We start from the raw sequence: 11,834 nt of genomic DNA on the forward strand, positions 1-11,834 counted from the left end.
AGATCTCCATGCATTGGGTCAGGCATGTGCATGCATAAAGAAGTAGATCTTCACTCGCACACACATTAATATACTGAGGCATGTGCAAGCCAAGCCGATTGCAGTAGAACTTCACCCTCATTGTGCATCTGTAGATTCAGGAATGTGCAAGCATACATACATGTCTGGCTTGTATAAGCCCTAAAACGCAAATCTTCACTCTCAATACACATGTGTAGATTCAGGCAAGTGCAAGCATCTTCTATTCTAGTTTTTCCTCAAATTGTTAAATAACTTAATTAATAAATACTCACACACTTTTTTCCCAATTTTAAACCCTTTATTGAATTTAACATTCCGATGCTGAACATGAAAGTCATAATTCCGATTCTATATAACTCAACAGTACCTGTCTTGAATAATTTTAAACCAGAACCCTAGAATCTCAAAATCACAACATAATGACAAAATCATTCTACAACTTATAACACCAAATTCCCATATGACTTCCAATTGATAACACGTAATCAGTAGGTCTGCTCGGCCTCTGGACACTCTTAGTTGCACCTGTAAGGTCAAAGAAAATAACGTATGCTTAAATTATTATTGATCACTTCGACAAAAAAGTTTAACTAATGAATTATCACATGAAGTGCTTGAAGTGGGTTTTAGAAGAAATGGTATCAACGATTCAAAAATTGTAGGCATTTTCTAAACTTGACATGGGAAACAAGCAGTCAATTAGTTTGTAAGAGAGATCTGGTTGCAAAACAGCAATTATTGACGAACTTTTATGAATACATGTTTTCGCATGACAGAAGAACCAATCGATTAGTTTTGAGGAGAGCTCTGCATCTAGATGATATAGAAACAATTATTTTGACAGTGCATTTGATTTTTGGGACTGTCCTTGATACAAGAACCAAATGATTAGATTGTGAGAGGGGGACTAGTTTTAGACAGTATATAATAATATGGTAGAATTATTTAAAATTAAGTACCTTCTCATTAAATTTATTTTCCTGCCACTACCTAGTAACCAACATAGACTATTCATATATGTACAAAATTTGGCTGCAGTACAATACATACAATATCAATTTTCTGTAAAAGAGTGTGTTAGTTCATCAATTTAGGTTGTATTCAAGTTGTTTGTTTTATTATGAACCTTACTGGGCTTGCCAAAACAATCTCTACTTAATACAGAATAAACAGACTTACACTTCTTCATTTACTTTCCAGCTTTCTCCAAACTGAATAGCGTCATTAGTACTAGTACCATCAGGCTTCTTGAAGTCATTATGCTTGTCACCATCAGCATCTCCCATCAAACCACAGAGTTTGCCGTTGTAATCAGAACCAGAGAATGACGCTTCTAAAATATGTTTTCGCATTGTCCATGTCAGAGTGTATGTTGTATCCTTGGCTGTGAATGTCAGTGTAATCATGCTATCTTTTTCCTGAATCTGTATAGCAGTTGAATCCACATGTCCATCACCTGTACTTCCCTATGTATAAATATATGCAAACATTTTAGATATTGTGAACAGTACTACATATGACTATGTGGTCAATATAGTAGATAGTCAAATGTATATATGTGTTAGCTATACAATATTAGTCAAAATACTTACTTTGACTACATCCATGCCATTAACAATAGCATACTGGTCTCTGACAGTAACTTTGAAAGACACTGTTCTTGTTTTGAATAGTTCAATATCATCTCTTTTTTCAAACTTAATTGTGACTTCAAAATCAGGGTGTGTGGTGCAGTCTTTGAAAAATGTATACCAGCATGCACCTTGAAAACTGTATCGACGTCCATCGAATGTTGTCATATGTGGATCACCTGATGCAACTGCTCCCCCTTCTGACATGTATAAAGGATATAATTTTAATTGTGGGCATGTATTGACATTGTCTGCCTGCAAACGTCGACAAATAACATGGTTTAAAAGCGCTATCATTAAATAACCTAATTAACTCTTATTTACCTGAGACCCCAAAACAAAGTTATACCACGAATTTAGTGAGTTTGGAGTTCCCTGTAGCCCAATCCTGGGTTATATGTTGTCACAGCATTCATCTATTACGTAACTTAGTATAGAAGGACAATGGGCCAATGGCCTGTAGATATCACACCCGGGTTATGTATGTATCATTGTGAACTACATGATGTAATTCATCACAAATCATCTCAGCACATTCAGTAGAATGTATCCATGCAGCTCATTGTATCGTTAATTTGAATCCAGGGTGTTTGCCTATCAAAAAAATGTATCATTTTTAAATATTGGGGGGGGGGGACATTGTGCTCTTCACTAGTACCAGTGAGAAGAACCTAGTTCTCCTGGTGAATGGTTATTATTATAATATAGTACAAAGAAACGAGTGAACGGGAACTACTTAAAACAAAAAAGCGTATTTCATAGTTGTCATTGCACCTAGAAAATGAGCACTGTTTGTAAATTGTAAATACTGTAGAAAAAACCGTCAAAGGTTACTGGAATATGAGATAAATAGCAACAAGCTAAAGATTCGTATTACCTGCCTTAAACATTTACTAGAGGCTCGATCTCAAACAGGCCATTACCTACTGTTACTGCCGTACATTAACTATCAAATAATGTGAAGCAAGCCATATTGAAATGAGTTCTTGAGTAGAGAAATTCACAAATAGATATCTACATAGCGAGATATCTACAGTTTACTTGTAGCTATATTTTGAAAGATTGTATTTCGAGGACATTTGATTCAGTCTAAGCTTTAACTTAACATTATTTGTTATAAAAAGGAATTAACTTGTCTGTCTGACACCTGTTATCGGAATATTTCAAATTGAAAGTGATGCTGAAGCATAAGCGATATTTTTATTTTTAATGTTATGTGCATTATTATTTATGTTTATATAAACATCCACCGTCTTGACCTAACCTAGGCTAACCAAGTTAGTTTAGGCTATTTTGCGACACTGGGGCAGCCGTAAGCTATCGCAACAATTTAAACACTGAGGAAAAAGTAAACGATCTATATGGTAAACAGAGTAGGGGACACTGGACAATGTTACTTGGCCATAACAGAAGGTAGACCGGTCTAACTATACCCAGTGACAATAAACTATGCCCAATCAATATGGGAAAAAAATTGGGATCAAGCAAAGAAAGACAATTTAGGTCATCACTACCAAATGACAGAAGTGATGATCGACCATGGTGAAGTTGTTATTTGAACAATACACCCAGCATAGTTTCTAGTGGCTGTTTTATTAGGGTGGCGCAGAGTATGGTGCTGAGTATGATTAATTCAGAGGCAGAGATGCTACATGAAAAATGTTATTAGACCAACAATTTGTACTGGGCAGACAAATTAGCAAGTACACATCAGAATTGTGGAGAGTTCAGAGCAAACAGAATGCAAGCTGATGGAATCAATGAGACAATTGACTACGATGGCACATCATGGGATGGATGTACAATACCAAAGACGAGAGGCCCAGCCAACCTTTGACGTAGGTTTATTTTTAAAAAATGTTGAGCGTATCACCCTCATTTAATGTATTGCAAACTGAAATGCCAAAAGTAATAATTTAAAGGGGCAATTAAAACGGATATCACGAGATTACCCATAGGAAATATATTAACTAGCATGGAGCCCAACGTGGCTGCTTGCAGTTACATTTAACAATTGATACCATCTGTAGAATGTTGATACAGGGAAAATTTTATGTAAACAAAAACGTAGGCATAAGTAATTACCTGTTGTTTGTTGAACTTCATTGCTAAAATCACTTGACACATCAGGATATTTTGCTTGTACGGAAATACCTACGTACAGTGTGGAGGGTTTCAACCCTATCAATTCATAAGTACTGGCTGTCCCTGGCACAGTTAAGGAATGGGAAATTCCAGTGTTGTATTCTTCATAATTGATGAAAAATTTTTCGGCTACAGGAAGCGCATTCCAACTAATAGTTATTGTTGTTTCTCCAACGTCTTCTACTTGAACGTATGGTGCTGGTGCAACTGTAGAACAAAATATAATTGAAGTTAATATTTGAATAACCAAGTAGATACAATCTGAGAACTGTCGACACAGGAATTGTTTGATGTGAAGGTAACACGAATATCACTTTGTCATCAGTCGTATAGTTTCGGGGAATAGTTTCAGGTATTTTGGGAAAGGAAAGTAATATATTGACCTGGTTCGGATCATAAGTTGGGGAAATTTCTCGCTTGCCAAATGTGAGAAGTAAACTAACTCACTCGAAGACAAAGATCAGACCAATAAGTAGAGTTAGTTTGTTAATTAGTTCATAATTGTAAAACGACAAAACAGAACAGTTCCGTCATAAAGACAGGGGGACGTCCTTCGTGCGTGGGAATCGGGGATCTCTTCGATTGGTTTTCCGATTCCTCCTTTTAAGGGTATCTTGACCAATGGCTGGCTGCCATTTTAATCTTAATCACGTAATATTGCAACAGCCAATCGGTGACTGACCAATGGCAGGTTGCCATTTGTTTATTTGTCACGTGATATTTACAACGGCCAATCGAAATAGAATATTTTGTTACGTAATTTTTGTGACGTCACCTAACGGTGACAACTTTAAGGAAAGAAATATTTAATTAGTATGTACTTACGTGTTAATTGATCGACTACATTACTCTGAGGACCAGGTACACCAGCATACATTGCATGTATAGTCATTGATTGATACATTGTGCCAGGGTTCAGATTTGATATGAAATAAGTTGTCGCCCCCTGGTCGATATTATCTATGACATGCATTTCTCCAGATTTGGATTCATAGAAGACTATTTCGTAGTTGTCAGCAACAATCGGATCCCAAATAACGGTTATTGATGTTGCTGTGAAATCTGTTATTTGCAGAGTAGTTGGGGATTGTGCGGCTGTTGGGCGAAATAAATAAGAAAACATGCATGAGTTTGAAGTTGAAGAGCCTCCGTGGACATGCTACTGGTGTCATTTCATGACAAAACTCCACGATTTCACATCAAAGCTCTATAATTCCACGACAAAAATACGATGTCATGGCAAAGTGTGGCCTAGTTAGTGTGCAAATATATGTGCAAGGACAATGCCGAATTTACACATCTTCAGCCACATACAATACACCAACCGCGAAGATTGAAGTGAACTATTGAGTATAGTGGTCAGGGAGATTTCTTGTACACATGGCGCCTACCATATATAATGTACCTTATATAGAATAGTAGTAGTTTATGTTGCCAATACAGAAACTGTCAGTTTTCAATCCTCAATCCACAACCTCACCCGAAATCCTTGGCATTATGTATGCCAGTTTCTTATTTTCTTCTGATTAATTTGTTCGTCTCATGACTTGGAAACCTTTGATCCCCAACATATCAAAAATTACTACAGCTTCAGAGTCTTTCCGTCACATTGTGGGACTTGCTATGAAATAATATAGTTTGCTGCGAAATTGTAGAGTTTTGCCGGGAAATAATTTATTTTTAGCATCAGGTGATGAAGTTCTGCGTCAAATTGTACATCTTTGCCGTCAAATTGTGGAAGATTCCGTGAGTTTTGCGGTGCAATAGAGTTTGTGTAGTTTAGCTGTGAAATTATAGAGTTTTGCCGTCAAATATGGTTTTGTCGTGAAATAAGATTTATGCCTTCAAAGTGTGCAGTTGTGCTGCATAATAATAGAGATTTTGTGTTGTGATGTTGGCCACATTAACATACGCAGTTGAGTCAGTAATCTAATCATAAATAGAAAATGCCATAATAATATTCATACCCTTGCTTTAAAGCATTGGTTAATGGAAGGAAATTCATTTACCCTAATAATAAAAATGATAAATCTTATATTTCTCTCAAATGAAATTGTAAAGAATAAAGTTTATTTCACTTTCGTCGTAAGCGGCACGATACGGAAAAACGTACTTAATCGATCCTAGACAGACCAATGTCATTTCACAATGAATTTTCATATTCGATTTCTAATTTACTTATTCACCTTCTACATTACCACTAATTCAATAATCAAAACTGTGAGACCCTGTCATAATAATTGCAGCAACATTTTTAATATTTATGTCTGGTAACACTACACTTATATTATTTTAGACAGTTGTGTGCAAAATGTGTCCAATGAACAAATAACTAAGCCTGAAATAAAGCCAATTCAATCGGTAAAATACATAAACTACGTGAAAAGTAAGGTAGTAGGCCCTCACATCAGTATTTGATGACACCCAATATGAAAATCTCAGTAGTTACCGCATCTGAAAAGTAATTTTCTACACAGCTGAGTTGTACATTTTAGTAGCGTGTTACTGAACCAAGCATATTTTAGTCGTGTCGACTATCCCTCGCGTGATTTTGAGTAGGCACATAGACAATCCACGCACATTTGGAAAAAGTCTCAATTGCCTCGATGGATCATTCATATTTAAGTTGGGCAGGACGTCGCAAAATCAGTTCGGCAAATCACCGGCTACATAATACTTCCACTTGGGAGAATTAGTCAGGCACAATTTATTTTCTTTGAACTGATATTAAACTGTATATTAACATCTAATGGAACAAATTTTCACTCTAATTTCGAATCCTAATTATGGGATACGCAACCTCTCGCTATTCGCTATGTAGTTTCTTTAAGGTAGCGGGACTATTATTTGCATACTTGTTTTCATCTTCTAATTGTGACTAAATGACTACAAATAGACCCGGGAAAGTATATATTTTTAGAATCGCCAGACTTCAAGCTTTTCACAAGTGTATTTTGCATGCCCGTATATGCATTCTACGACGCGTTACTCAATCAAAGGTGAAAAATTACTTTTTCTGTAAAAAAAATAATTACGCATTTATGCTGGCGATAAGAAGTATTTTTTTCACTTTTCCTAGTTGTTCAATAGTCTGGTAAATTGAATGTGTCTGGTCAGTTTTATTCAAGCAACACGTTTTCAAAAATAGTGTCCTGAATTTCAATTACTGTTTTAGTCGCATTGCCCCCAACTCAAACCACAACTCGTTGGTAAATAATCGATGAAATAGTTTGTCTGGACACATTCAAGTTCCTCTCATTGTCACCTTAAAGCTGTGAAAATTTGGTGTTAATCCGACGACAATAAGTATACGTTATTTTTTGTTAAAGACCTTGTATTTTGAAAAACATAAACTCCTAGAAAACGTCCATGAAGTAACAGCAAAGATTTTCAAGCTTGTTTATCGGCACAATCAATTTGTTTTCCCATCAAGGTCAGTTTTACCATGTGTAGGGACATCCAAATGTGTAAGGCTACTGGAAACCAAAAAAATAAAGGAATGGGATAGCTATAATTGAATAAATTCGGCATATGAAAACACCAAAATCAATGATTTTTTTCAGTGGCTGTGTGACCTTGCGTCTGACACATTCATATGCAAATGACTAATCTGTGAAACAAACAGGGGCGGAGACAAACCACTCAAATGTTTTGAAACACTCATTGTGTGTCAGATAGCTACTGATAACACATCCTAACATTGCTTTGTCTTGAATTTATCTTTGAAACTTATAGGCACACAGATTAAACCTGTGTTGTTGATTTTGGAAAACACTACTGAGGCTGCCTTGCTTCCCTTCAAAAAATCTACATTTTAACCAACTTACATGACATTCTATGTTATATTGACTTTATCATATGAAAGCTGATGGTGCATTTCATCAATTAATAAATAAATGTGAAAATCGTAATTTTCAACACAGATAATAGTCTCGCTACCTTTAGGTAGAAAACTACTAAAAATCTATACGAAGGTTCGAAAATAGTCACACAAAAATACGTTATAATTTTTACTCACTTGCTCCGATAATGTTATACAGCAGCAGCCCTAGAACGATTTGGTGAATCTTGTCCATGGTTACACGATGTAGGATACGTGTTGTATGTAGCAACCAGCTGAAGTATGTGGCTTATAATTATTTAAGTAAAAACCGGTCTATTCACTGCCACGTGACACACGATGCTTTATTGTTCAGCACGGTGGAATCGACCATTTGAAACAATGGGGCACAGACTCTCTAATGAGTAGTTCTTTAATTCATCTATTTTACCAGCAGCGACACATTTTCGCAACAAATTTTCATATACAGCAGCAGCCCTAGAACGATTTGGTGAATCTTACCCATAGTTACACGATGTGGGATACGTGTAATTTTTTCGTGTTTGATTTTTGGAGTGATTGAAATGAACTCTATTTTATTTACTCTTCTTCTCAGCGCGAAACCAATATTTGTCTTCGATTTTGACATTTAATGATTCAAAACATATCATTAAAAATTGGTGGGCTGATTTGTTATTTGTCACACCGCATTTTTAATGTTAAATTGGGCGACTTTTATGGATACTTTTTCGATCGTAAATGCAAATGGCGACGTTTTGAAATGACAATGTACTCAACTCTGTGCTAAAACATCATTTATATACAAAAATTGAATCATTGTTTTATACTTTTGCATCGAATAAAGTCATTAGTAGTCGTATAGTTGACTTGAACTGTTATGAACCCCAAAGAATCAGAAATATCACAGGTTTTTTGATCGACCACGTTAACATGAACGACGCCATTTTGACTAGATTTTTTTAGTGATATCAGCATGTTAGTACGCGCCGTTTTTTCCTTAGTAAAACTAGAAGATGAACATAATTCCCGATATTAATTTTTACATGGCGGGAGCTGAATGTTTATGAGTTGGTAGGTTGGTTTTGATGCGTATACCCGAATTTCATAGTGCTTATTTTGTTTACATGTTTTGTTTACGTTGTAGTAGCCCGAATTTGAGGTCAAAGTGAAGTAATACAATGAGGTATCCCTTTGCATGACGGTATATTTTCTGATTTCCGACGGTATTGTAATCTGTCTGACTTCCCGACTCCCTCGGTCCGCGTGTGAACGGTTTGTTTACCCGCGAAGCGGTTCGAGACGAAAGAACGCCAGTCGTTTCCAGACCGGGGATAGAGGAACTGTGAATGGGAAGATGAAGACACGATAAAATAACATCAAGAAAAATAATACTGTTCACATGATTTCAAAAGATCAACCCCCATTTTTTGTATCTGCTACGTTTCTAACTTATTAGTCATATACATATACATATACATATATGAAGGGTGTTTCATTCTTGCAAACGTTGTTTTGTATAATGTAATATTATATTATGGCGGGACTGGCATGATTAGGACAGGATATGTTTCATTTTTTGTTTGTTCGTGACTTTCCAACAAATCAGATACAGCACACATGCAGATCGGCCTGGGGGTAATGCGACACCAACTAATCTCCAAATCACGAATCAAGAAAACCCAAACAAAATATGAATTACAAACAGCAATAACAATTAAATTAAAAATAATAGCAAGGCAATGATTTTAAAAGATTTGCAATAGTCTCACCTTGAGGTAGCGGGACTATTATTTGCATACTTGTTTTCATCTTCTAATTGTGACTAAATGACTACAAATAGACCCGGGAAAGTATATAGTTTTAAAATCGCCAGACTTCAAGCTTTTCACAAGTGTATTTTGCATGCCCGTATCTGCATTCTACGACGCGTTACTCAGTCAAAGGTGAAGAATTACTTTTTCTGTAAAAAAAATAATTACGCATTTATGCTGGCGATAAGAAGTATTTTTTCACTTTTCCTAGTTGTTCAATAGTCTGGTAAATTGAATGTGTCTGGTCAGTTTTATTCAAGCAACGCGTTTTAAAAAATAGTGTGCTGAATTTCAATTACTGTTTTAGTCGCATTGCCCCCAACTCAAACCACAACTCGTTGGTAAATAATCGATGAAATAGTTTGTCTGGACACATTCAAGTTCCTCTCATTGTCACCTTAAAGCTGTGAAAATATGGTGTTAATCCAACGACAATAAGTATAAGTTATTTTTTGTTAAAGACCTTGTATTTTGAAAAACATAAACTCCTAGAAAACGTCCATGAAGTAACAGCAAAGATTTTCAAGCTTGTTTATCGGCACAATCAATTTGTTTTCCCATCAAGGTCTGTTTTAACATGTGTAGGGACTTCCAAATGTGTAAGGCTATTGGAAACCCAAAAATAAAGGAATGGGATAGCTATAATTGGATAAAATCGGCATATGAAAACACCAAAATCAATGATTTTTTTCAGTGGCTGTGTGACCTTGTGTCTGACACATTCATATGCAAATGACTAATTTGTGAAACAAACAGGGGCGGAGACAAACCACTCAAATGTTTGGAAACACTCATTGTGTGTCAGATAGCTACTGATAACACATCCTAACATTGCTTTGTCTTGAGTTTATCTTTGAAACTTATAGGCACACAGATTAAACCTGTGTTGTTGATTTTGGAAAACACTACTGAGGCTGACTTGCTTCCCTTCAGAAAATCTACATTTTAACCAACTTACATGACATTCTATGTTATGTTGACTTTATCATATGAAAGTTTATAGTGCATTTCATCAATTAATAAATAAATGTGAAAATTGTAATTTTCAACACAAATAATAGTCTCGCTACCTTAAGGCCAGACCAAAAAAATTACTTGTTCATCAGACCCGCGCGCACGTATCATATCATATCACATTTTGGATTATTTTTTTCTGGGGCGTTAACAATTTACTTGACCGTTGGCGGCTCTGTTACGAGACTCTCGCAAAGTACGATACTTCAGGCCGAGAGTTTTCTGTGCGTCCGTCCCCTAAATTCATTCATACGGTCGGTCGGCTGTTCTATTCATGACAGCAACGTCGACTGCTATCTTTTTTTTTTATCTACATTGCATTATCAATTATGTTTCCTGGGTGATGGTTAACACATCGAATAAAGAACGTTATACAAGATAATACTAACGTTATAGTCTGTGTACGCCGTGAAGGTGGAAATGTTTTAATGCCAAAAACGTTGATCTCCGTGAATTTGGATCAGACATTTACTGACTTGTTAAACAATGCATACAAAATGACAGTCGATGTTTTCTGCGTAGAGCAGAGAGATGTTCCGCCACCATTATACGCCAGAACTCCTTTGTAACCACAATATGCGAAATCATATCGGTCGCTTGATCAGAATCGTTAATAACTGAGAATGGCATTTTTTTAACCAACAATCGCGAATCACATGCGATGATGAGGGTAAGACAGCGTTGGTGTATGGATGAGCTGGTCGTTCATTGTTATTGTACACAGTGATATGTCTGCTATATCTGCATTGTTCGAATGACATGATAAAATTACATAATAATACTTCACTATGGGGAAAAGATGATCTGTAATCATAATTGTATTACAAAATGTATTAAATTTTCAAAATTACAAAACTCGCGCTCAGTCAAAGACATGCTTTTACACAATATTTTGCTTTTTATGTTAACATGTCCATTATATTTCAGTACACTGAAATCTATTTTTTATATTCACATGATGCTTACTGTGACTGTTTCATGCAGTGCCTGAAAATCTAGGTAACCATGTGCTGCTTTAGGGTGGTATTACTCATTGTATTAATGCATATGGATTGATTGTAATACAATGTATGGATCTTTGTCAGTCTACCTGACAGTCATACAACATAACCTGGATAAATTTAAGCATTACTAACTTAGTTATTTTGGATATATTTTTTATAATAACTATTTCTTTTTAGCAATGCATCAAATTTCACCAAACGGACCATTCAAACAGCCTCTTCTATCTCCCCATCTTCTCCTCTAGTATTGCATATCTAACATTGTTATATTTATGCTATATGTAATTAAAATGTCGGTTCTATAATGAGACTAATGCAAATATATTTACACCATTGCTATACTAATATTGTTAATTTAATTATTATT

The 11,834-nt window shown here is 35.6% G+C and overlaps 1 protein-coding gene across 1 annotated transcript; it reads right to left on the bottom strand.

Moving 5' to 3' along the window:
• Positions 1–297: 297 nt before the first annotated feature.
• LOC102803146 (uncharacterized) lies at positions 298–7,912 on the bottom strand. The gene is made up of 6 exons (XM_006825747.3): positions 7,816–7,912; positions 4,623–4,892; positions 3,738–4,004; positions 1,614–1,852; positions 1,201–1,487; positions 298–546 (listed from the first exon to the last, which is right to left on the bottom strand). Exons 1-6 carry the CDS (start codon positions 7,871–7,873, stop codon positions 537–539), a joined length of 1,131 nt encoding a protein of 376 aa, XP_006825810.2. The 5' UTR covers positions 7,874–7,912; the 3' UTR covers positions 298–536.
• Positions 7,913–11,834: the final 3,922 nt, after the last annotated feature.

Source organism: Saccoglossus kowalevskii, chromosome 8 (genome assembly GCF_978046115.1).
Source record: "Saccoglossus kowalevskii chromosome 8, keSacKowa6.1, whole genome shotgun sequence".
Taxonomy (NCBI): domain Eukaryota; kingdom Metazoa; phylum Hemichordata; class Enteropneusta; family Harrimaniidae; genus Saccoglossus; species Saccoglossus kowalevskii.